Genomic DNA, 26,279 nt, shown 5'->3' on the forward strand with positions numbered 1-26,279 from the left:
AGACGCAGAATACATCCACAGAATGAGCGCTGCGGCCAGAGAAAGCTAATGCGCCTGCGCAATGGATCTGTTCGTGGCCTGGAGACGTGTACTCTTTTTGTCCTACTTCCGCGGTCAGGTGGGTGACGCCCACAGTTGCTCTAGCAACAGGATAGCGTGAGAGGAAGACGGGGACAGGTTTTACAAAGGAAGGCGTAGCTCCCCTAGGATTCGGGCTTTCTTTGGACCACTGGCGTCTTCAAAGATTAACTGGATCGGAAGTGAGGCAATGTCTAGTGCTACCGGGGTTCAGCACCCGAGCCGCCCTAGCTGTTAAGGGCAGATGCCTGTCCCAGATCACTAGGGCAAGTTAAGTTCCCCTTTACTGAGAAACACCGCTGCTAATCACTGCGCAAGCACCAGTTTACCCTTGGTTATGGGCGGAGGGAAGTGTGGGACGGATGGAGGAGGGAGGGAGCTTGACCTCTACCTGGTCCTGAACTGGACTGAGATCTGGCTCTGGGAGCGCTTACGAATAAGCACAGTAGAACCTAAATTCACAGACATTGTAATTCAGCTAACATTTACTGGTCGCCTCCTCGTAGCGTTGTGCTAAATTGTAGGTACCGTTGGGCCAATCAGATATGGTCTCTTTTTTTTTTTTTTAAGTTTGTTTTTTGAGGGAGAGAGAGAGAGAGAGAGATTGAGCACCAGTGAGGGAGGGGCAGAGGTGGTGGGGAGAGGATCCGAAGCAGGATCGGCGCTGACAGCAGCGAACCTGATGTGGGGCTTGAACTCAGGAACCTGGAGATTATGACCTGAACCCAAATCGGATGCTTAACCCGCTGACCCACCCAGGGGCCCTTCAGATGCGGTCTTAAAGGGGCCTGTGTTTGGGGCGGGGAGCAAGAGAAAACAGTCGATTAATGTGAAGACAATAAATGATCAAGTTTAGCAACCTTTTACTCCAAGCTAGCATCTTGAATCCTGTGTTATATCCCAGAATATCAGCGTCAAAAGTCCCATAAGAGCATTGCTTGGTTCAAACCCTACCACCACCACCACCACCACCACCCCCAACTCATTTTGCAGGGGAAACTAAAGGTTTGTAGTTTTGTATTTAACACGTGGAATTGCCTATTTTTACTTAGCGTTTTAACTTAAAAAAAAATAAGATCCACTTTAATTTCTGGCTTTTGCTGCACTTTTAATTTCACATTAATCTGACCTTCCAGCTCAAGTTCATCTCATCTTTCAGCTGCAGGTTGTACATAACCAGGTGCTTTTTACGCTTATTAACAAATTTGAGCTATCCTAGGTACTCAATCAAAATTCCTAAAGCAGCAACTAAAGACAAGGGTTCTGCATTTTCATTTTTTCTTGTTAAACTGGAAGCTATATCACCATCAACAAATGTGCCATTTAGCAGTGGTGAGGAAAACCTTGGTCAGGTTCTAGAAAGAGAAATAATTCATGTCCTCAGAAAGCTTTATGGGGCACCTGGGTGGCTCAGTCGGTTAAGCGTCAGACTCTTGATTTTGGTCAGATCATGATCTCACAGTCCTGAGATCAACCCCAGGGTCAGGCTCCAAGCATGGAGCCTGTTTGTGATTCTCTCTCTCCTTCTGCCCCTAACCGCTGTGAAAAATAATGAATTAATTAATTAAAGGAAAGAAAGAAAGCTTTGCAATCTATTTGAAGAGGTATATTCATATTCACACCCACAGAGATTTGCACTGCTGCTATATGAACTTAAGTGCAGTCTAAACTCTCTTATGTTGCTGAGAAGGAAAGGGAAAAAAAGTGTGAATAACCAGGCTGGTTCCCATTTCAATATAATAAAGCAGGAACCTTCAGTTTCTCTGACAAGTTGAACCTTTCTCCCTGCCTCATCAGCAAGTAGGAGGGTAGCTTTCTCACCAGTATTCAACTTCAGACTTTAAAGGCTAGGCTGATGCCTTTTAATCATTCAGGAGTGAATTTCTCAAGGGGTTTCTGTTCCATCAGCCAGGCTCCTTCCAGCAGTTTCTCCCTTATGCTTTGTCTGCCTTTGATCCATGTCAACTATCATCATTAGCATCTCCACAGGAACTCCCAAAGGGGGAAAGCAGAAGAGATGAAAAATACCAAATTCACTTACCAAGTGCATTCTTTTCTGAGACCTGCAAAGTCAAACACCAGTATAATAAACTAAAGCTGTTCTGGACTACTTAAAACATCAAGAAAAGGTCTTGTTCTGTGTTCAGTTTATGATTCTATAATCACGGAAACATTTTTGACTTCTCTGCCAATAGGAAATTGCTAATACTAGTATTGATTTCAATCGTTTGTACATTTATTCATTTTTTTAAATGTTCTTTTTGTTTGTTTTAGAGAGAGAGCGCACAGATGAGTGGGGAAGAGGGGCAGAGGGAGAGAAAGAATCATAAACAGGCTCCATGCTCAGTGCTGAGCCCGACATGGGGCTCAAGCCCAAGAAGACCCTGGGATCATGACCTGAGCCAAAATCAAGAGTTGGATGCTTAACCTACTGCACCACCCAGGCGATCTGATTTTAATAGTTAAAATCAAAATGTTAATGTATGTAAAAATTCAGGGTCACAATAATGGATAAGAGTGCAGCCTTCCCAGTCAGCCAGTCCCGTGTTGGAACATTGATTCTGCTGTTTACTAATTGTCTAATTCATGACAAGTTAGTCTGGCAGCTCATTTTCCTTTTCTATGAAATAACGATAGCAAGATCATTGGAATGTTATGTTAAAAAGAGAGACATAGGCCCAAAATGGCACTGCTTAGGCTTAGTCCTCAAACCAGGGCTTAATGCATAATCTAATTGCAGTTTCAACATCTCCCAGAAATGTAGTCTTAACCAGTCGGGAATTTTTCAGTCAGCACCAGTGAGTCTGCCACACAGGCCCTCTCCATCCCTCAAAGGAAGATAAGACCCCTTGCTTTCCCCCCACCATGGAAAAGTGGCCTGAACAATCCTTTCCTTTGGCTAATAACTTTCTTGCCCTGCCCTCTTTCTATAAAAAACCCCCATTTTGTAAAACTCCTCAGCATTCCCCTCTATTTGCTAATGAAATGCTACCCAATTCATGAATCGTTTTAAAAAGCCAATTAAGTCTTCAAAATTTACTTGGTTAACTTGTTTTTTAACAGTTGTGAGGACTAAATGAGATGTTGACACTAAGCACTTAACATAGTATTTGACACTCAGTAAATGTTTGTTCTTAACAACCATTAGTACTGGTGATTAACTATGATTCCTCTAGTTCTCTGAATAATTACAAGTTGGGCAAACCACAGAGCCCCCAGTATTTTGGGCACGCAAGAGATGGCACTGAAAGACTACAAATTTATAAATTGAAGCTGAAGTCAGAATAGACCTTAGAGGTTTTATTACAAAAACACTGTTGGAGAGGAAAAACTCTTCCCTCTAACCATCTTAGTTTTATTGGCCCTGTAAATTAGACTAAAAAAAGACAGATTAACAAGAGAAAACAAACAGAAGTTTATTAACATATGCATCGTATATACACATGGGAGTACCCATTTATGAGTAACTCAAAGGGGTGGTTAGAACTTGGGCTTATATCACCTTAAAAAACAAAATTCAGCTGAGTACATTTCAAAGATCTTACTGGCTTTATCCAATGATCCATAATCAGGCAATATTCAATCTAACAGAAAGGAGCTCTGAGGAGCTATACAAAATGAAAGACTTTTATAGGCAGAAGGGAGCTGGGACTAGGAAGTTATAATGACAAAAAGCAGATTGGTTATATCAAGGTCACTTTCCTTCAGGGGATGGCAGGGATCTATCAGGCCCACTAACTGATTAAGGCTAATTAGGTAATTCCAGATTGTTACCATTTCTGGGAAAGTCAAAACTAATATTTGATGATGTAGGGCCTAGTATAAGTGACTCCACTTAGAGCCTGTTGTCTTGTTTGTAACAACATCACCTTAACAAAAAAGGAATACACTTTTGGAGAAATGACAAAGAAAAAAGACTTTGAGTTCCTAGGGCAGCAAATTGTGGGAAGGTAAAAATATATGAGGGAATTAATAAAAAATAAGGGTTAGTTAGGAGAGTTTGTTACGTAGATTCCTCTGGTGCCCTCTCTGGGTTGATAAGGATCTAGAATGCTTCTGTTCTTCCTTTGTAAGGGGGGCGGGGGAGGGAGAAGGCACATCTACAAAGTTAAGTCTTACTTTTACACAAATAGGAGGAGGCTGAGAGCTTTTCTTGTATCTGCTTCTTCTCAATTGCCTTTGGCTCAAAATAATCTTTATGGTACAGTGACATATTTTGGGGTGGCATGTTCTGCTATTCAACACTCAACATCATAAAACAATAGGAAAGTGGAGGGGCAAGAGGGTCCCCTTACAGGCAAAGGCCATGACTTTACAGTGTCTCTGTACAGTAAGAAATGACACTCTTTATCAAAATACAAATCTTGCAGAGAAAAGGACTCTTCTAAAGGAAATCTCTGCATGGGAAAGAAGAGTTTTTTCCAATTCTTCTTCCCTGTATATTTTGTCCTTCAGAGCCCTCCTTTTGGTTTTCTTAAGTATTGTATATAACAGCTCCACCTTTTAAATTTGCCCCAGTGTGGCTAACACCCCCTTCTTTATATTTTTTAATGTAAGAAATGTGTATTCAGTCTTCACCCCTGTTCCTGGCACAGAGCTCCCAAAACTCTCATAATTTCCTAAGTGATGATAAGAGCACTAGGAGCATCTTTTGTTACAATATTTGGTTTTGTCCTCAGTTTCTGTAATAGCTCCAGAGCAATAAAGGTGAAAAGAGCATCTTTTGTTACTCGTAACAGGCCCCTTTGAACCACACTGGAATCTAAGTTAATGAAATGGCTTTTGGAAAGCCCTCAAGGGTAGGGACCTGTTGGTTGCCAGGGAAACTAACTCTGTGATTCCAGGGTAGGAACTTTAAGCCCCATGCTAGAGAGGAAAGGGGCTGAAGATGGAGTTCAGTCACCGATGGGCAATAACTTGATCAGTCATGCCTCTGTAATGAAACTTCCATTAAAGTAAAAAGGAAAAATTTGCCTAACCAGAGAGGTTTGGCAAATTTATGGGTTGCTGAGCACATCTGGGCACTGGGAGAGTGGTGTAACTGGGGACAACATGAAGGCTGTATGCCCCTTCCCCCATGCCTTGCCCTATGCATCTCTTCGATATTGCTGTGCCTAAGTTGTATCCTTTTATACTAAATCAGTGTTAAAAAAAAAAAAAAATTCAGCTGAGTAAATTTAAAGATCTAATTGACTTTATGCAAGAATTTATGAGTCAGGGAACATCCCATCTAGCAAATAGAAATGAGTTCCAAGGAGTTGTACAAAAATGGAAGGTTTTTGTAGGCAAGAGGAGGGTGGGACAAGGAAGCTAAAAGGATTATTCCAGGCAGGGTTACCTTCCCATAGATTAAGTCCCTGGGGTCTCAGTCAGATTGCCTCACCAGAGCTGACCAGGAAGTTCCAAAGGCAGAAAATGCAGTTAGGTTAGGTATTAAGTCTTGGTGAGGTTTTAGCAAAAGTGACTCCATTTTAGACCTTGTGTTTCTTTTTAACACCAGTAATACAGTAAACTGTTTTCCTGGGTTCTGTGATCCATTCTAGCAAATTACTGAACCTCAGGAGGGGGTCATGGGAATCTCCAATTTGTAGCCAGTTGGAAGAAGCACAGGTGACAACCTGGACTTGATATTCTCCTGTTTATTTTATTTGTCATGTCAATTTGATTCTTCAGCTAGAAAGCAGAGGAAATTCTTCCTCATTTTTTGTTGTTTTTTTTTAATGTTTACTTATTTTTGAAAGAGAGACAGAGTGCGAGTGGGGGAGAGGCAGAGAGAGAGGGAGACACAGAATCTGAAGCAGGCTCCAGGCTCTTAGCTGTCAGCATAGAGCCCGCGGTGGGACTCGAACTCACTAACTGTGAGATCACGACCTGAGCTGAAGTCGGATGCTTAACTGACTGAGCCACCCAGGCGCCCTGGAAATTCTTCCTCCTTGACATAATCTTTGGGAGCCCAAATCTTTAAAGAAAACCCCTCACTTTTCCTCCCTAGTGCCCAGGAGTCTACTATATTGTGCTGTGCAAGGGCAGAACACTCTCCACACCATGGGACTGAACTTATCACTGCTTGAGGAACACTGTTCTATAGAATTTTCTGTGATGATGCAGATGTGTCTGTGCTGTCAGGTATGGCAGCCACCAAACACTTGTGACTACTGACCACTCAAATGTAGCCAGTTGTAACTAAGAAACTTTTTCATTTTTATTAATTTAAATCTGTTAAAAAGAAAACTACAGGTCCAGGGATGCCTGGCTAGCTCAGTCAGAAGAGCATGTGACTCTTGATCTTGGGGTCATGAGTTCAAGACCCAGGTCAGGTGCAGAGATTACTTAAAAAAAAAATTAAATCTGAAAGAAGAAAAAGAAAACCAACGCCCCAAAATGGCTTCACTTACACTACATTCCCAAATCCAAGCTTTAGTACCTAATCTAATTGTAGTTTCAACATTCCCCAGAAATGTAGTCTTAACAGGTTAGTCAAGAATTTTTCCATCAGTGCCAATGAGTCTGCCACATGGGCCCTCTCCCTCCCCCAAAGGAAGAGAAGACCCCTTGCTTTCCCCTACTATGGAAAAGTGGCCTGAACAATCCTTTTCTTTTGCTAATAGCTTTCTTGCCCACCCTCTTTTTATAAAAGCCTTCCATTTCATAAAACTCTTCCCCTCTATTTGCTAGAGGAGACACTGCCAGATTTTGAATTGTTTGTTTATTTTTAGGGAGAACACAAGTAGGGGAAAGGGACAGAGGGAGAGAGAGAAAATCCCACACCCCTGGGATCATGGTCTGAGCCCAAATAAAGAGTTGGTTGCTTGGGGTCCCTGGATGGCTCATTCACTTAAGCATCTGACTTCAGCTCAGGTCATGATCTTATGGTTCATGAGTTTGAGCCCCATGTCCTGCTCTGTGCTGACAGCTTAGAGCCTGGAGCCTGCTTCAGATTCTGTGTCTCTCTCTGCTCCTCCCCAACTTGTATTTTGCGCCTCTCTCTCTCTCTCTCTCTCTCTCTCTCTCTCTCCCTCTCTCTCTCTCTCTCTCCCTGTCTCTCAAAAATAAATAAACGTTTAAAAAAATTTTTTTAAAAAGAGTTGGATGCTCAACAGACTGAGCCACACAGGCACCCCTCATGAATTGTTTAATAAAGGCAATTAGATCTGCAAAATTTACTTGGTTAAATTTTGTTTTCTAACAAACCTAAGTAGCCACATATAATTAATGGCTATCATATTGGACAAAACAACTTTACAACTATTCCACTCAGTTCCTATGTTTAATCTAAGGGTCATACCTTGTTCATAGTTCATTCAAAACACAGTCACGCCCATTTGAAACCAAAGAATGTTCTATCCCTGCCAGACCTAATCTATCAGTTATCAGCTCCACCAACTCCTAGAATATTTAATGTGACTTATAGGCATAGGAAAGAGGGTTTGTCAAAACTAGTTTCCATCCATAAAGACCATATTAAAACTTTAATCATACAGGGGCACCTGGGTGGCTCAGTTTGTCAAGCATCCAACTTTGGCTCAGTTCATGATCTCAGGGTCATGAGTTCAAGCCCTGTGTCAGGTTCTGTGCTGACAGCTCAGAGCCTGGAGCCTGCTTCAGATTCTGTGTCTCCCTATCTCTCTGCCCCTCCCCTGCTCATATTCTCTCAAAAATGAATAAAACATTTTTAAAAATGTTTTTAAACTTTAATCATACATAAAATCACACATGATGGCAATAGACGGAAAATAGATTATGTTGTACTTGCACATAGTGTGTCTTGTCTTGAAGGTAAGGAGAAAATTTCTCTCCAGAGGCCTGCCTAGAACAGGCACTTAGAGTCTTCTCCAGTCTGTAATTCTAGCAGATCCAGCCCAATCCTAAATTATCCCAGCTCTGGAGACACCTTAAGGAATCTATTGACTTTGGTTATAAAAGGCATTTTCAATTTACACGTTTCCTACTTCCAAGTAGGAAGTACCTCATAAAGATGGTTTGGTGGGCGCCTGGGTGGTTCAGTGGGTTGTGCATCTGACTCTTGATTTTGGCTCAGGTCGTGATTTCACAGTTCATGGGATGGAGCCCCAAGTCAGGCCCTGTGCTCGGGATTCTCTCTCCATATTTGCCCCTCTCCCCTGCGTGTGCATATGTGTGCTCTCTAAATAAATAAATAAACAAACAAACAAACAAAAGATGGTTTTGCACACAGAAACAAAATACACTGCCTCCTGAGATGAGGTCTAGAGAGATACAGTATCAGTTCTAGCCAGGTCATCCTTGCCTCAAAAAACTGCTACATCTTAACAGGTTTTCAGAAAAAGGAGAGATTTTGTTGTCCTATCTTGAAATGATGAAGCCCAGAATTTCCTATAAGGTACAATTTAAAATACAACTCCCAAAGCCTTGACACTTAGCATATTAGTTTATAGGTAATTGTTTACACAGCTGCCTCCTAGCTGGACTTTTTATCCATTTATTCATCCAGTCATTTCTGAATATCTACTCTGAGCCACACCCTGTTGTAGGTGCTGGCAGCAAAGCTGAGAACAAAACAGACAACCCTCCCCCATACCCTCTCCCCAACCTTCATTCAGTTCTAGTGAAGAGAAACTAATAATAAACTAGTAAACACAAAGGCACAATAATTTCAGATGGTGATAAGTGTTATGAAGATAATAAAATACAGTGATGTAAATAAATGTAAATAAAAATAGAGTGATTGGAGGTCTCTCTTAGACCCTGTGGTCAGGAGAGGCCTCAGAAGACAGGAGGTTTGAACTGAGCTTGGAAAATAAAGTTGCCAGCCCTGCAAAGGGACAAACAGCCTGGGGTGGCAGCAGATAGAAAGTCTATGTTTACCACTAGAGCAGCCTGTCTATTTCCTTTGATAACGGTATTCTTAGTGCCTAACATAAGGTTTGGCTTTGAATAGGTATACAGTAACAATAATAGTAATAAATTTTAGCATAAATGTACTAAATGTTTATTGGAATTATCTTGGTTAATCCTCACAAGACACAGTCAGGGGAAGAAAATTAAGAGACACTAAGTAATTTACCCAAATGCATGTAGTGGATATGTAGCAAAACCAAGACTACCCTTAACCCAGATTTCTGACCCCAGAAACAATGCTTCTAATTAACCAATGAGTCTCAGTGAACTCCAGCATCTAAAGGACTTCCTAAAAATGCAGTTTTTAGCATCAAGCCAAACCAACGAAATTAGAATCTCAGAGGTTAGGGATTAGAATCCTGAATTTGTAACAAGCCCTCCAGATGATTTTTATACACACTGAAGTTTAGAACCACTGCACCCAGTTGAAAGAATGAATGCCACAACTCCACTCTTTGTACTGCTTTGCCCCACATCTGGCAAATTCCTAGGTCCCTAAACTCTATACATGCCCATTCTCTTAACTTTGAGGCCTTATAATGGTCATCAGATCAATTTAACACTGTGTAACAAGAAAGGAGAAATCTCAGAATCTAAGACCTGCAAGAGGGCTAATGAAAAACACCTTGATAAACCCCGTCCCTGTCAGCATTCTCCCATTCACCCTCCATCGCTCCTTAGTTTGGTTTTAATCTAACCAAGGGGATGACCTGAACCCTGACAACTCCCTCAACATTAGGACTTGTTTACCAGTTCAGGTAAATTCTGGAGCCAGCCTCAAGATTTGGCTCCTCTGCTGAGCAAGCCTGAAGTAAGCTCCGGACCTAAGAGATAAGCCAGCCACCCCCACCCCCATGCCCCATATGGGATTCCAGCAACCTAGAGCAGACCCAGCCTTATAGGTTAGTACTTCATTTGCCCTTCCTGAGGGTAGGGGAGGCAGGGATTCCCCAAACTGAGGGAGACCTGGCATTGAGCACATCTTTCCTGGGAACTAGGTTGAGAAATCTCCAGAGCACAGGAACTGCATCTTGGCACATGTCGCTAAGGTTTAGGGTTGCCAGATAAAATACAGGATGCCCAGTTATGTCCCAAACATTGCACGGGATGTACTTATTCTAAAAAAGCATTCGTTGTTTATCTTAAGTTCAGCTTTGGGCATCCTGTTTTTTATTTGCAAAACGTGGCAATGTACTTGAGTTACGGGCCCCCAGGCTCTTTGTAGAAACATTTAACCAATAGTAGTGTCTCCACAAGCATCTTAAGCATCACCTTACAAGAAACACCAGGAGGATTTCAGCGGGGAGAGAACTCTGCCAGGAAGCCCAGAGTTGGTGTGAGCGTGCAGGGGTAGTTTTGTCACTTTTTAACGAGGGCTGTGAGGGACCCGGTTGTTTCAGTACTACCCATCTCCCTCACTGTCCCCCAAATGTGTGAGCAGGAATCCCGTCCTTTTCCGTGAGACCCCAGAGGCCCCTGTGCCGGCACGCAGACCCCGGCTCGACCACCAGCCGGGTTCAGGTCCCGCCTGGGCGTTCTGGGGACCTGCGCCTCCGACCCGCGGCCCTGGCCACGCCCCACTTTGTTATCCGACCCTTTCCTGGGTCAGCTGGTGCTGGCGTCAGGCGGAGGGATGGGCTGGCTCGGCTCGACCCGGCAGGGCTTGTTTACTATGGCTGATGATCTGGAGCAACAGTGAGTTAATCCTGTGTCTTTCTCTTGCTCTCTCTCTCTCTCTGGGCCATGATCCCGGGACTGTCGGTGACTGAGGAACAGTTGTAGACACCTTCCCGCCTTTCCTTTTCCAGGTCGGCTTCTTGGGAGGGCCCGGGGTTGCGTTTGCTTGCTCTGCTTCTGCCCAGAAGAGGCAGCAGCAGAGCTCGGGGAGCGATGGTAGATTAGCTTGCCTGAGCCGGGGGACTCTGACTTTCCACGCTTAGTCTTCGCGATCGCTCCTCGCTCCTCTGGTACAGAGAGGTTAGACTTAGTGGTGATGGCCCAGCTCCTCCGCGCCGCTCGTGGGATGCGGGCGCGGGGGTAGCAGCCGGGTCTGCTCACTGGGATTTGCCCCCAGGACGGTGGTCGGGGGGTGGCAAGGGCCTTTCTTAGCCCGGCAGGGAAAGGGCTCGCGAAGAAAAGAGAGAGGGCGCCGGCGCTGGGATTGTCTGGAGTGATGGGCTCGCAAGTTTCTTTAGTTCTCGCCTACTGAGACACTTAGCCGCTTCCCACCCTAGTTAATAACGTTTTTTAATCATCACGAGATCCTTAATGCTGTGCTTTCAGAATTACCGTTTTTGGGATTTGTTGACACTGTCTCAAGGGCATCAGGTTCGGGATGCCACCTGTAGGTAGTGTGACTAGCAGTTCGCAGTCTGATAGAAGCAAGGAAAAGTTGCTTCCAGAATGACTCAGCTCCCAGCCAAGCCTTGGTTTCACCAGAACAGGGCCTCTCCTGGATCCTGTGTTCCTGCTTTTCAGAGCTGCAGAACTGGCAGCCTGCAAAACTAATTAACTTTATGACCATAGTATCTTCCTGAGCTTGAAGGAACTGCTCAGGAAGAGTGTTGCTTTCTGAAGATGACTTTTCCAAAAGGAAATTTACAATGGTTACGATGACTTAGGGAAACACAGATTAGAGCTGGTAGAGATGCAGGTAATTCAGCTCTTTTTTACAGATGAAGAAGCCAGCACCCATGAAAGTTAGAGGAGACTTGCCCAAATCACAGAGGTCTAGACCAGGCTTCTGACCCAACACAGAACTCCTTTTGCTTCACCTCCCAACAGGATAAAAGCCCTTTAGAGGGAAGAGACCACTCTGGCCAGGCCAAGTTCAAGGCTAAATGACTTCTCTGCCCCTTGCCTCAATTTCCCACTCCAGCCCTCACATCCCCAGTAGTATTTAGCAGATGCAGTGTGCCAGATATCACTTCCAGTGCTTTAGAACATTTCTCGTGAAGAAGAGAGGCAAAGTAAAGCTTCTCCCTGAAGAATATCCTCTGAGCAGCCCATCGTGTTGTTCCATTGGACAGCGTTTCTCCTAAGCACTGCTTTGGGCAGATACAAGGCAATGTGGGGTCCACGTGTCATGGTCTGACTTGTCACAGTGTCTGATGTGGAGAGAAAGTCTGTCTCTTAAGACTGGCAAAATTCTGCAGTCTTGGTGCTCATGCTTTAAGCCCCAGTAAGGAATTCCAGTGAAGTATTAAAAGGGTTGAGAGTCTCCATAGAATTGGATTGATTGAGACTGACAATTCTCATCTGGCTTAAGCCATTGATACACCACTCTTGGCTGAACCCTCAGTATTTCTTGCAAGCCTCTGGCAGTCCTTGAAGAGTTGAATGTATGCAGCTTATGATTTAGCTGGGGGAAAAGAACATTTATTGGAAATTTATCTTATGCTAGGCATTATTCTATGTGCATAAATGCACTTAATCTTTATGAGATCCCTATGAAGTAGATACTATTATTACCTGTCTCTTAAAGATGAGGAAACTGACAGATAAAGGCCATAATGTGCCCCAAATCACACTGCTGATAAGTGGCAGTGCCAGGATTAGAACTCTGGCTTCTGGTTTTAGATCACACTTCCTTTCAGAAAACGGAGACCGTGTGAAGATGTGGTTATATATTGTGAATTTGAAAAGCTGAGACTGGGGCCTGAATGTCTCAGTCAGAAGAGCATTCAGCTCTTGATCTCGGGGTCATGACTTTGAGCCCCACACTGGAGATTACTGAAAAATAAATAAATAAACAAATTTTAAACCTAATTCTCCTTTAAAAAAGAAAAAAAGGAAAGCTGAGGTACCTGCCCAGAGGAAGGGTACGGAGAACCCTGGATCTGAGATCTGGGTTGTACTTCTGCTTGTTCTCACCAGCAGCATGGCCTCTTTGGGCATCAGTTTCCTCATCTGTAAAATAAAGAGGCTGGACTAGATGATTCCTAAGGAACCATCCTAATCTAAAATTCTGTGCTTCAGATGGTGTATCAGGATATCCTGTGTGTGTGGCCAAGAGGGATAAGTAATGGTTGCCCTCGTTCCCCCACAAAATACCCCTGCCTGAGTATGTCGATATTGACAGACCCTTCCTGTAGCTGGTGGTATCCACCTTGTAATTCCTTCATTCAGGCACAATTCAAGAGAAATATCCTACAATGGAAAAGGAGTAGTCAACTCATCTGTTGAGTGTCCAATTTGTCCCAGGCACGTTATGAGGTCTCTCAACATATCTAGATGCTCCAACACTGGTTATTTATCAGGCCAAAGCCATTCTGCTTGTAAATGGTGATAGTGTGATGGCAGAACCAGAGGGGGTTGTTGTTTTGTTTTGTTTTGTTTCCCCTCCAAAACTGGTGCTTTCAATCTCTACCCTGCAATGACTTCAATTTCCTTGGGCATAAAGGGGCCGGCAGGATGGATTCTCTTTATTTTACCGTATGCTATTGGAGGTGGGGACATATGTGAGCTTTGTAGACATTTTATAATCTGGAAAAACAAAGCCAGAGGCAACCTGGGAACGCAATCACAGCAGGACTTGAACCCAGGTCTCCTGCCTTCTTCTCCGTTCCTGTCCCATCTCATTGTTCCAGGCTGGACTGATTGATTACGTGAGAGCCCAGCTGGGCACTGACCTTGCTCTGTTCTTCTAGGGGCTGAGAAAAGGACACGCACAAACCCCAAGGCCCTGCCAGGAGGGCAGATGGCATGGGAATTTGTCCTACCCTAAAGGAACATCCGGTCCTGGGGATAGCAAAAGATAAAGATAACTGAAACATTAGTTAATAGTTGGTATTTTTTCTCTTGTGATCTCCTTGAACATTATGATAACCAGTAACAAAAGTTATAAAGCTCAAATGAGATAATAAATGTGAAAGAGCGTTGCAAACTGTAAAGTGTTATACACACGGCATCCTGAGTATCTGTTGAACAAAGGGCATGTTGTTACTAGCCCTTAGCTGGAGAAGAGTAACAGTCTATCAGGCAGCAGGGAATTGCTGACCGCCACAGCGGCAGGTCTTCTGAGCCTGGGAAACACCCCGATAACTCTTGTAACTGTCAGCAAGGCTGAGAGTGTCAATGTTGCCAATGATTGTCATCGTGTCTCCTTGTCTCAGGCCTCAAGGCTGGCTGAGTAGCTGGCTGCCTGCTTGGCGCCCCACGTCGATGTCTCACCTGAAGAATGTGGAAGCCAGGATCCTCCAATGTGAGTAGGAGGGATGGTTTATCCCACCTCCATCAAGAGGCCCAAGGAGGATACAGGATCTCCCCAGAGCCTAGTTGACAGAACCCACAGATTCTTGATTAATTAATAGTGCTTGGGGTGGGAGTAAGTGGTGTCAGTGGTTTGAAGGGAGAGATTTGCACTGAGGATACCATATTGTGTGATAGTGATTTTTCGACATCTCCCTTCCTGTCCATCATGCTGGTTCCTGACACATCCCATAACTTCACTTCAAAGCCAGTACCAACTGTCAACACACAACATACACACACACACACACACACACACACACACACACACACACTCATCTATATATTCTCTTTCCCTCCTTCCTTCTTCCCCCATTCTTCCCTTCTTCCTTCTCTCCCTCTCTCTTCTTCCAAACACACATGCCCTTCTCAGCTTTACCACCTTCTACCTAAGGACCAGCAGCAATCCTCTGTTCTCTAATATTGCTCTCTTTGTATTCTATCCAGTTAGGCACACCACCTACCTGGTTACTACGGTAGTTTGGGATTCCAACAGATCAACTATCAAGAGCAGCATTATGTTGGGGCAAGGCATCCCATGATTGGCAGCAGCCACAGGCTCAGACAAGACCCTTGGGTCACGTCTGCCTGGTTTCCTTTATGATCTTCCCTGCCCTGCATCCACTGCCCCAGCCAGATACCTTCTCTTCCCATGGGCCTGAGGAAGTAGGGCTGCAGAGCAGTCACAGCTCTCAAGCCTCCACTCAGGATCCAGGCAACGTCCCCCCCCAAGCAGCTCTGTCACAGAGCAAGCACTGCCCTGTGAGAGATTAGATGGTCTACAAATAGTGCTTGGAGTTCATCTCTTAGGGCATATGGGTCAGAAGGTTGTGAAAGGAAGGAGGTGAGGCAGGTCAGGAGGGATTTGGCAGTGGAGAGAGAAAGCCAAGGAATGGTAGTCCAGGCAAAGTGATGGTGCTGTCAGAAAACAGTCTTACTGCTCTGCCCTGGATTCCCGTCTCCCCAGGCCTCCAGAACAAGTTCCTGGCCCGATATGTGTCCCTCCCAAACCAGAACAAGATCTGGACGGTAACCGTGAGTCCCGAGCTGAGGGAACGTACCCCCCTGGTGATGGTGCACGGCTTCGGGGGTGGCGTGGGCCTCTGGATCCTCAACATGGATTCACTGAGTGCCCGCCGTACCCTGCACACCTTTGATCTGCTTGGCTTTGGGCGAAGCTCGAGGCCAACATTCCCGAGGGACCCAGAGGGGGCTGAGGATGAGTTTGTGACATCAATAGAGACGTGGCGGGAGACCATGGGGATCCCCAGTATGATCCTCCTCGGGCACAGTTTGGGAGGATTCCTGGCCACCTCTTACTCTATCAAGTACCCTGAAAGGTAAGGAAGAGCCACCCCTCTTGCTCATGACCTAATTCCCTCTCCCACTGGGAACCTTACGGTATTAGTTTCCAGTGGGTCTCTTCTTCCTGGGCAGTTTAAGGGCTGTGGTACCTCTAAGCACATACAACTTGTTTTTCCCTTTTTCCTCCCATAGAGTTAAACACCTCATCCTGGTAGACCCATGGGGCTTTCCTCTTCGACCGACTGACCCCAGTGAGATCCGTGCACCCCCAACCTGGTTCAAGGCTGTGGCATCTGTCCTAGGGCGTTCCAATCCACTGGCTGTTCTACGAGTAGCTGGGCCCTGGGGTGAGTAGCCTGCAAAGAAAGAATCTATCTCCTCAACCCAAGGCTGCCCCATTCTAGAAGCCCCATTGCATCCAGCCTCCCACCATCCCCACTTGTCCAGGAGAGGTGGGAATAGACCTGGCATTGTTATTTAAAGCTGTTAACCTGAACTAGATCTCTTTGTCTGCATTTTCAGAAGGTTCTTTTTTTTCCTTCATCTGCATGCAAAAAGCTTTCCTGTGTGGGGCACAGATAGAGCAGAAATATCACTCTGTGCCTTGGCTAGACCCCCAGAGAGAGAGAGAAGGAGGCCATGAAGTGACTCTTCCTCTGCTGAGTTCTTATGCTACATATGTGAGTATGTGGCACATACAATCACATGTTGGTGATTCGGTATGGTAACCACCACTGGATACCATCTCTGCAGCTCACCCAGCACCTGTGGGAGGGAGATGTCAGAACCAGAGCCTCCAACATGACCCACAGTGGCAGGCAAGCCCCTCTAAACCATGGCCTACTCCAGTTAGGTATCACATCTTCCCCACTTAGAAGTTGTCAGCAAACTTTAATGGGTGAGGAGAGGAAAGGAAGTCGGGGAAAACCAGCCATAGTAAGTAAAATTCATAGGTCTCGGCCTTCTGACCTCATCCTGCCAGCACCCTTCCTTTCTGGGGGGCTTTTTAATCTGATGAAGTGACAAGCAGATTCCCTCTGTAGAAAAGATTGTGGACCCCCTATCTTGCAGTGACGGCTTATGTACACATAGTAATATTCAGTTGCCAATTACTACAAATTGATTGCTAATGACTAAATAAGAGTTGTCTCTCTACGCCCTTCAAGAGAAACAGAATGACTTTGGATAAAAGAGAAAAATGAGCATTTGAGGAGAGGTAGGAGTTTAGGAAGAAAGGAAGGATATCAAGAGACAGGTGCAAAAGAAGAGTAAATGAGCAGAGAGCTGACCCTCTTAGAGTTCCCAGCACTCTGGACTCTAGCAGACCCTCTGTAGCCCTCTTCCAGAGAGAAGTCCTGCTCTAACCACTCTCCCCATTTCTCGACTTGCATCTGGCCAGGTTCACGCATGGGCCTCAGAGCGAGTATGATTGGGCAGTTGGCTGGCAGCCATGGAGGAGGACCAGGGCCCAGAGGATCCTGGCTGTGCCTCCATCTCAACACCTTGATCCTCAGATGCAGAGAGAAGACCAGGAGAGAGAGCGAGAGATCAGAAGTTGACCATCAGGCCCAATTTTTAGTCTGTTTTAGGTGCCCTACTGCTTATGTGTGTGCTCTAAAGGAAGGTGAAGGGAACAGATTGCTCTAAAACAGCAGCCCAAGTCTGACATGCCAGAGTTAAGTTTACTTCTCCACTCGTATTCTATTACAGACCTGAACATGAGAGGCCTCTTGGCAGGTGGTTTCATCTGCAACCTTCAGAATATTAAAAGGCCCTAAGGGTCTCAGGGTGCCTGGCTGGCTCAGTCGGTAGAGCATGACACTCTTGATCTCAGAGTTGTGAGTTTGAGCCCCTTATTGGGTGTAGAGATTACTTTAAAAAAAAAAAAAAAAAAGGCCCCAAGAGTCTCAGGGAGAAAGAACTTAGTTCAGACTGTGAGAGAAAAGCATCTCAGCCATGGACTCATGGGCTTGAGACCCTTAGAGGAAAAGAGCTTGGGACTTCCTTGAACTGAAAATAACCTCTTTCCTTAGTGACATTGGACTGTCTACCTTCTTTGGTAACCAACTGACTCTCAATTTGTAGTCATCTGGAGCTTCCAGACAGCTCACACACTCTGTCTGCCACTATCGAGTTAAATGTACAAAGCAAACAAACCCCTAGAGAAATAACATTTGGTAAAGTTGTCCAAGCAAATGTAACACAGAAGTCTTCCTGCACACCCCCACCACCGCCCCCCGCCCCCCAAACTGGCCACTCCCATGTTTTTCTCTCCCCTCCAGGGCCTGGCTTGGTACAGCGATTCCGGCCGGACTTCAAGCGCAAGTTTGCAGACTTCTTTGAAGATGATACTATATCTGAGTATATCTACCATTGCAATGCACAGAATCCCAGGTGAGGGCGGCTCCCAGAGCCAGCTCGGAGTGCACGGGTTTGGAGATGAAACTCCAGCTGGTAGAAAAACTCCAGAACTTTGTTGCAATGCGTCTTGCACAAAGCTCTCATTCACTTAGGGGAACGCAGGCACTAGTAGCCTCAATTATTTCCAGAGACCTCCCCAGGGGTGGGCCCAAAAGGATGGAGAAGATAATAGATTGATGAAACATGCTGTCCATCTCTAGAGGAAGACTCTTACTCTCCCCTGGAGATAGGCAGTTAGCCTGACAGACAAGAGTCTGGAAAACATTTTAAAAGATTTTTAACTGAAAAAGTGATATGAATATATGGTATTTTTTGAAAGGCAGAAAGAGAAAGAAAGAAAGAAAGAAAGAAAGAAAGAAAGAGAAAATCTTCTCCCTCCCAGCCTGTAGTTCTCAAATTTCCTTGCTGTTTCCAGTCTGAGATATTATGTGACATTGCTTCAGAGAACTTCTTTGCACATCTTCTTTTGCACACACGTGACTAGATCTGTACATTCCTACAAGTAGAATGGCTGGTGGAAAAGTGTGATTTAAAACCTAAATTCTGTACACCGTGAAATGCTTACTGTTGGCACAGGAACTCCTTCTACGCCTTTTGGACATTTTGGGGTGTCCCCAGAATCTTGAGAGGTTCCTATCTATGACTGCTCACACAGCAGGCCCCACAAACCTGCTGATCTGCATTCTTGGCACCTGAGAGCCAGGGAAGAGTCAGGGAGGTTATCTTCCTCTCAGGCAGTGCCCTGTGAGTGGCTGATACAGGAAGATCTGTGGGTGGCACCGCCTCTGTGGAGGCCTCAGCCAGCTTGCTGTGGGGCATCTGGGGGAAGCCAAGGTCACCGGAGCAGCAGCACTGCCCCGCCTCATGCCAGGCCTGTCCAGGTCACCCGTCGTGAGCCCAAAGCTGTGAAGACGGTGGGGGGTTGCATTCCAGCATTACTGTCTGAGCATTAGCCTCACACCCAGCTGGCTTTGGGGCAGCGTGGGAACTGTCTAGCCAGCATTCCACATGAGCTCAGCTAATTGAAGGGCCCCGCTGAAGCAGCAGTATTGAAACTCAGCTCTGCAGTCAAATCAGGTAGCCCTCTGCTTCCTGCTCTCGACCCCTCTGTCAGCCCCCACTGGGCTCAGTGCCAGTCTCCTACCCCAGCTCCCTCCTCACAACTTTCCCCAGTCCCAGACCTAGTTGTGTGCAATGAATGGCCTCCCAATCTAAGCCTCAGAATATATAATCACGCAGCTCCTTTGTGTCCTGGGGAAAGCAGAGATGACATCAGTGATAGCCCTCTCTGCCTAACACCATCACTCAATTAAAAAAAAAAATTTTTTTTTAATGTTTATTTGTTTTTGAGAGAGAGAGACGGAGTGTAAGCAGGGGAGGGGCAGAGAGAGGAAGACACAGATTCTGAGGCAGATTCCAGGCTCTGAGCTGTCAGCACAGAGCCCGATGCAGGGCTCGAACTCACAAACAACGAGATCATGACCTGAGCTGAAGTCAGACGCTCAATGCACTGAGACACCCAGGCGCCCCACCATCACTCACTTTTATAACCACCTGAGTGTTTCTGAGTTGTAACCCTGACAGGCCCGTAGTAACTCTTACCAGCCCCTTGGAAAACATGACATTTGGCCAGGAAGAAATATGTGGGGGCTACCTACTCTGCTCCACCTAACCTGAGGGGCCCTGTACATGTCATTTTCTTCAATGAAGGAATAAAGAGGATATAATTCCCCAATTTGTAGATGAAAACATTAAAATGTATTCTGGTTACATGACCTGCTAAGAAAATACAGCCAGCCAGAATTTGAACTCGTGTCTCTCTGACTTCAGAGTCCATAGTTTTCCACCATGCTGCTATGTCTGAAGGAAGAACTCTGTTTCTGCTGGCCCGTGCAGAACTCAGGCCCGCCTTCACTCCGGGGCTCCAAAGGAGGGGGGACACAATACCTGAACAGGCTGGGCCTGGCGGGCAGCAGTCTCCTGAAGCACCCCGTCTCCTGCCTCCTACCTCCTGCAAAAGCTGCAGAACAGCTCAGAATGTCAGCTTCCTCCCCAGCCCTGCAGACCCCTTATGCTCCTTCTCCGTCAGCTCTGCCTAAGGAGATGGCTGGGGAGCAAAGTAGATTAGATGAGCCTTGCTTCTCACAAAGTACGGCTCCCCCTGGGTCCTCACAAGACTGGTAACAATCCCATCAGGAAGCCCTTTGCACTGCCATAGTATTTGCTCTTCACTACCCCTCTAACATGAGCCCTTTGCCCCTCTCCTTCACCCCCAGCAAGCTAAGCCCCTAGTCCATTCTCTTCCTGCTCCACCACCCTTTCATGATTCTTGGGAAATCTGATGTTAAATAATCATATGATTAGCTATTTAACGCCTGCCTCCCCAAAATGTGGGATAATCGTGAGCTCCAGCAGGGCCGGCACCACGTGAATCTGACTCCTGTGTCCCTACACTCAGCCCAGGGCATGACATGTCAATATTTGTTGAGTAAATGTTAACCATTGCATCTTTGGACAATTCTCAGTGTCCGGGGTTTTCACACGTGTGTCCCTTCCTAACTGTCTTCTGTGCTGGGAGGCCTCCACAGATTCAGGCCTACCTCCTAATCTTACCAGGATTTAAGGCGCCCAGTGCTGGGGCCTGAGAGGGACACACAGGACAAGGATACTGCCCCAGCGTCTGAAGAGACCAACATGTTGACACTTTATGCTGCAGGGTTTATTCTACTAACTGCCTCACCGTGTTTTGCTCCTTCAGTGGTGAGACGGCATTCAAAGCCATGATGGAGTCCTTCGGCTGGGCGCGGCGCCCCATGTTGGAGCGAATTCACTTGATTCGAAAAGATGTGCCCATCACCATGATCTACGGGGCCAACACCTGGATAGATACCAGCACAGGAAAGAAAGTAAAGATGCAGCGGCCGGATTCCTATGTCCGAGACATGGTATGTTGGCCCGCCAAGGCACAGGATTGAGGTGGAAATGTGGTGCGTTGAATCCCCGCACACAGTGATTAGCTCTGGGCATGGATGAGCCTTGGGATGGAGAAGGGTGATCAGAGAGTTGGGGGGAAAAAGGAATGGACAGATGGGGATGGTGTAGTGCGTTTGAAAGGGCTGACTCAGTAATACCGTCATCAGGGGCTTTCATTGTTGCTTAGCACGGTCCAGGGAAATGACCGGTTCTCGTGCAGTAGCCAGACACAGACAGCATGATGCCATTCCAGACCCCCTGTCCCACCCAAAACCAGAGCCATGAACAGTAGAGCAAGTAGTAAAGGCTGCCAGCAAGCCTTCCCACCACATTCCTGCCTTCCCTTTTTCTTATCCCTCTCCACCCCCATTTGCTAATGAGTGCTTAATTAGGCTGGGTGCCACGTATGGGCCCTGGTTCATCAGACCTGTGGATGAAATGAGCAGATAGCGGTGGGGCTGGCATTGAAGGAGGTACAGTGAATAACCAGAGGAGAAAATGAATGGGACCTTGGGATTCGTGGACCCCTCCCCCTGCATGGGAAAGTGCCCAGATTCTAGGAGAAAGGTGGACCAATGTTTCTGGTAAGTGCTCATAGGTGATGGGCAAGCAGGTATAAGGGAAAAAGAATCGGTGTGAGACACCAGTTTCCGGTGCCCCGAACAAAGGGCCTTTCCACCCCTGGCGGGCTCTTCCTCTCTCCATAGGAGATTGAGGGTGCGTCGCACCACGTCTATGCGGACCAGCCACACATCTTCAATGCTGTGGTAGAAGAGATCTGTGACTCCGTTGACTGAGATGCTGTCCATAGAGGAAGAGGAGAAAGCCAGAGAGTTGCTCTCGCCTCCCTGTCCGCTTACTCGCCCCTGTGTCCTTTCCTCACCGACTAACACGTGCCAGCCAGGCAGTCTTGGGCTGTCCCCAGCGCAGGACCACAGTGAAAAAGCGCACTCCTGAGCCCACGCTAAGGGTTGGAGGCAGAAGCCATGAGAGGCCTTGAGCTTCCCTCCCCGGGGAAGAACATAAAGGGTTGCATAGTGCCACCCATTCTCTCCATGCCAAGTGTCCCCCAGATGGTGGTTGTGAAGGGATCGCACGAGTCATGCTCCCTCCCTGAGCCAAAGGGAGGGCGGCCTCTTCCCCTGGGTGAAGGAGAGGCTCCCGGCAGCCTTTCCCAGCTCTGGAGTGTTTTGTGGGGGTAGGTTCCAAGCAAAAACATCTTCCTCCATCACCCACTAGTCTCCATTCCTTGCCTGTTTTGTCCAGATTCTGATTGGGAGCTAACTACCAACTAACTACTAACTTCTCAACTACCAAGAATAGGTCCCAGAGCTCCCTTGACCTGCCGAGTGCCGCCCACCCCCCCCCCCCAACCCCTGCCGTGACCTAAGAAGTCCTATTCAAAGCCCTTATGAGTGGATGAGGAGCAGGCCAGGGCAGGACATGGCTGGCCCATGGTGATACAGCTCTGCTCCAGGAGAGCTAAGGTCAGAACCCAGGTCTGCTGACACCCAGGACTCATCGCTGACTCTATTTTGCTAAAGTCTAAGGCAGGCTCCATTGCCATGAGTCTGGTCCTGGTCACTGGCCATAGGTGAGCCCATCCCTGTCCCACATTCTAGCCCCATTGTGCAGGGGTGCCACTGTCCTGTCCTGTGTCTCAGCTCCAGATGCCTGAGCTGGGGACACTCCAGGGCTTCCTTCCCTTGCCCTCTCATCCTCCCAACTGGGAGTCCTCTTGGCCTCCCTCTGTGCCTTGGGCCCTGAAGCCCCACCTGTAGTATAGAGCAAAGGTGGCCCCTGGTGGAGAGGCAGGGAAAGGCCCTTCAACCCCAGGGCTGTGTCTGGATTCCTTACTCCCCCTAGTATCTGCGGGGCTTTTCTACTGTCCCCAGGGCCGAAGCCCACCGTGAGCCCCTGCCCACGGTCCAGTGGAGAGCCTCCAGCCAGCAGTTCCCTGTCCTCGTCAGCCACAGGATGGTTCTCACTGCCTGGCCCTCCATCCCTGCCATCTGTCCCCACAGTCACCAGCCCATCCCACCCCCCAACTACCTGTCAACTGTCTCCCAGGGGCTGTTTCCGGGTGCTGCTCTGAGGTTCTGGGCAGGCTGGGCCTGGCCCCGGAACCAGGGCAGCTCCTGTCTGCTCCTGTTTTGTAAAGCCAACCCTTTCACCAGAATAGTATTAACTCCTGGTGCTTTGTACTACTGGTCCGGCTGCCTTGGGCTCCTTTTCTATATTAATAAAGAAATGAGTGAAAACTGGTGGCAGCGATGTTTAATATTGCTCTGATAGGAGTGCTGGGATGGTACTTGAGGTGGAGAAGAAGGCCCAAGCAGTATCTGCTTACATGCCACCTGTCTCCTGTTTAATGTATCATTCACCCAGGTCGGCATGGGTCATGTCAGCCAAGCCCCTCAGAGGATGGATGAGGAGTGTGGACAGGCCAAGCCCCAAGTCACAGGAGGAGAATTGGGAGAACTGGGTGCTTCCCCACTGCCCATCAAAAAGCCCTGTCTTCCGTGTGCCGGGGTAGCTGAGTCAGTTGAACATCCAACTCTTGATTTCAGCTCAGGTCGTGATCCCAGGGGTCATGGGATCGAACCCTACATCATACTCTGCACTGAGCGTGGATCCAGGAGTCCCTCTCTCCCTCTGCCCTTCCTCTTTCTCTCTCTCTCTCTCTCTCTCTCTCTCACTCTCTCTCTCAAATTAAAAACAAAATAGCCAAGGGGCGCCTGGATGGCTCAGTCGGTTAAGCATCCGACTTCAGCTCAGGTCATGACCTCACAGTTTGTGAGTTTGAGCCCCACATAGGGCTCTGTGCTGACAGCTCAGAGCCTGAAGACTGCTTTGGATTCTGTGTCTCCTCCTCTCTCTGCCCCTCCCATGCCGATGCTCTGTCTCTGTCTCTCTCTCTCTCTCTCTCTCTCTCTCAATAATAAATAAACATTTAAAAAAAAATTTTTTTAACAAAATAGCCCTGTCTTCCAAAGTTCACTCCACATGGGCCTGTACTTGGACTGTTCGTACCTCCTACTCATCCTCCAGGTCTCAGCTCAAATATTCCTTATTGAGGGAAGCTTCCGAGACTGACCCCCTACACTAGACTTAGACTCCTTCTTCTGTGTCTCCATGGTGTACCCAACTGCCTCTTTTTTTTTTTTTTTTTTTTTAACGTTTATTTATTTTTGGGACAGAGAGACACAGAGCATGAAGGGGGGAGGGGCAGAGAGAGAAGGAGACACAGAATCGGAAGCAAGCTCCAGGCTCCGAGCCATCAGCCCAGAGCCTGACGCGGGGCTCGAACTCCCGGACCGCGAGATCGTGACCCGGCTGAAGTCGGACGCTTAACCGACTGCACCACCCAGGCGCCCCCCAACTGCCTCTTTAAGACTCATGAACTTGTCACTTGTTTGCTGTCTGCCTTTTCATTGTAGACCAGAAGCTACTTAAGGAAAAGGAGCACATCTGGCACCTAGTTCATGTTCAGTAAGTGTTAGTTCTGATTGAGCCAAGAGAAACAAGGTATGCCAACTGCTCAAAAACAGGTTCAAATCACTACCAACAGTGCCTGCTGCGGGCTGGCAGCCTCCAGCAAGTCTCCGAATTCCTCACTCCAAACAGCATAGAAGCCCACACTTGTCATGAGGAATAAATGAATGAATAAGTAAGTGAACGGAATTCCTGGGTATAATTACAAAGCTCTGATCCATCCCAGGATGCTGTGTCTTTGTGACTGAAGATTGCTTGGTGACCAACCGCTGCTGTGGCTGGTGTTTGGAGCTTATTGTATGCCAAGCACTAGGGTTACATAGTGGAGAAACGTGGTCCCTGTCTTCATGGCACATCAGACTCAGAGAGACACAATTAAGTTATTATGTAAATCTATACAAAATTGCCACTGAAAGGGCCACCCTTGAGAGGTTAGGAAGGCCTCTCTGCAGAGATAAGGACCATTGCTGAGTCTGAAGGCAGTAAAGGGGGAAGGAGCGTCTGGAGAGAGCAAAGGCCTGTTAGCAGGGATGATGCTTGAAATGAGGCTGGGGCAGTAGGTAGGAATCTGGGTCCTCCGGCCTCTGGAAGAATGTTGTGTTCATCTGAACAGCGGTGGAAGGAAAGAACTGGAGTGAGGGCCAGGGTGGAGTGGGGGTTGTGACAGAATCTGATTTGTGACTTGAACCCGCTGCCCAGGCTGTTCTGTGGAGTACAGATCAGAGGGGGCATGTCCCTGCTGGGAAACTTGAGGCTACTGCAGCAGTCCAGGCCAGACATGTTGGTGACTTGGACTTGGCTAGTGGCTAGTGGACACAAGGGAGGAGGGAGCTGCAAGAAAAGCTTAGGAGATAAAATCAAAGGGACTTGATGTCAACACTGAATGATGCTACCACCCCCCTTGGAGAACTGAGTGAGGCAGGCACTGGTCACCAAACCCGCTCACATAGCAACACAACCCGCAGTATTTGTTTTTTTTTTAAGTTTATTTATTTTGAGAGGGAGAGCTAGCAGGAGAAGGGGAAAGAGAGAGGGGGAGAGAGAGAATCCCAAGCAGGCTCTGCACTGTCAGCGCAGAGCCCAATGCAGGGCTCAAACTCACAAGCCATGAGATCATGACCCGATCAAGAGTCAGATGCCCAACCGACTGAGCCACCCAGGCGCCCCTGCAGTATATTTTTTAGCACAGATTCCTGGGCTGTCTCTGCCAGAATTTGGTTCAGTCCAACCACGACATCTGCATTTAAACACATTACCTCAGAGATTATGATGCCTCCTGTCCGCAGGCACTGATCTAAGGGAATCTGTGTCTCTGACACTAGACCTGGAAGGCCCTATGTGGAGAAGTATGGCCTATGGCCCTGGGGGTTCCATTTCCTGCTTGCTCCAGAGCCACTTCTCCCTGGGAACCTGCATAACATGCTGATCTGATTTTCTCAAACCCAACACGATGCAGATACATTCCTCATGACCACATGTAAGAGTCTGAGGAAGGTCACCCAGAGTGCCCTGTTTCCACTCCCAGGCCCACACACATGGATTCATGCAGGCGCCTGTACACACACACACACACACACACTCCTAACATTCTCAGGGCTAGGACTAAGAAACCACTATGTATATACCACTAGACTGCACCTTTCCTGGTAGGTTCTAAGGATTTGGGGTACCAGTTCACCCTATAAATGTGAGTTCCCCAAAGACCTAGCAGTTTGCAAGGAGAGATTCCACAGACAGACATAAACTCCAGACTGGGGCAGTCCTGCACAATTCAGGGGCTAGCAGGAAATGCGCTAAATTTAACTGCCTTCTTGGGATAGACACCAAAATATGTGTGCTAAAAATGCAGTCTGCTTTCATTGCCAAAAAGATGGTGAAAA

At 47.1% G+C, this 26,279-nt stretch overlaps 1 protein-coding gene across 3 annotated transcripts; it reads left to right on the forward strand.

Annotated features, from left to right (window-relative positions):
• The first annotated feature begins 13 nt into the window (after positions 1 to 13).
• Positions 14 to 23,168, forward strand: ABHD4 (abhydrolase domain containing 4, N-acyl phospholipase B). Of its 3 annotated transcripts, none has more exons than XM_047862669.1 (7): positions 14 to 118; positions 14,070 to 14,158; positions 15,173 to 15,545; positions 15,703 to 15,857; positions 17,793 to 17,904; positions 20,690 to 20,876; positions 21,612 to 23,168. In XM_047862669.1, exons 2-7 carry the CDS (start codon positions 14,119 to 14,121, stop codon positions 21,699 to 21,701), a joined length of 957 nt encoding a protein of 318 aa, XP_047718625.1. In that variant the 5' UTR covers positions 14 to 118; positions 14,070 to 14,118; the 3' UTR covers positions 21,702 to 23,168. The 3 variants fall into 3 exon arrangements, with proteins under 3 accessions (XP_047718625.1, XP_047718624.1, XP_047718628.1); XM_047862668.1 differs by lacking the exon at positions 14 to 118 and adding an exon at positions 10,550 to 10,650; XM_047862672.1 differs by lacking the exon at positions 14 to 118 and adding an exon at positions 10,635 to 10,763.
• Positions 23,169 to 26,279: the final 3,111 nt, after the last annotated feature.

This window comes from Prionailurus viverrinus, chromosome B3, assembly GCF_022837055.1.
Source record: "Prionailurus viverrinus isolate Anna chromosome B3, UM_Priviv_1.0, whole genome shotgun sequence".
NCBI lineage: Eukaryota > Metazoa > Chordata > Mammalia > Carnivora > Felidae > Prionailurus > Prionailurus viverrinus.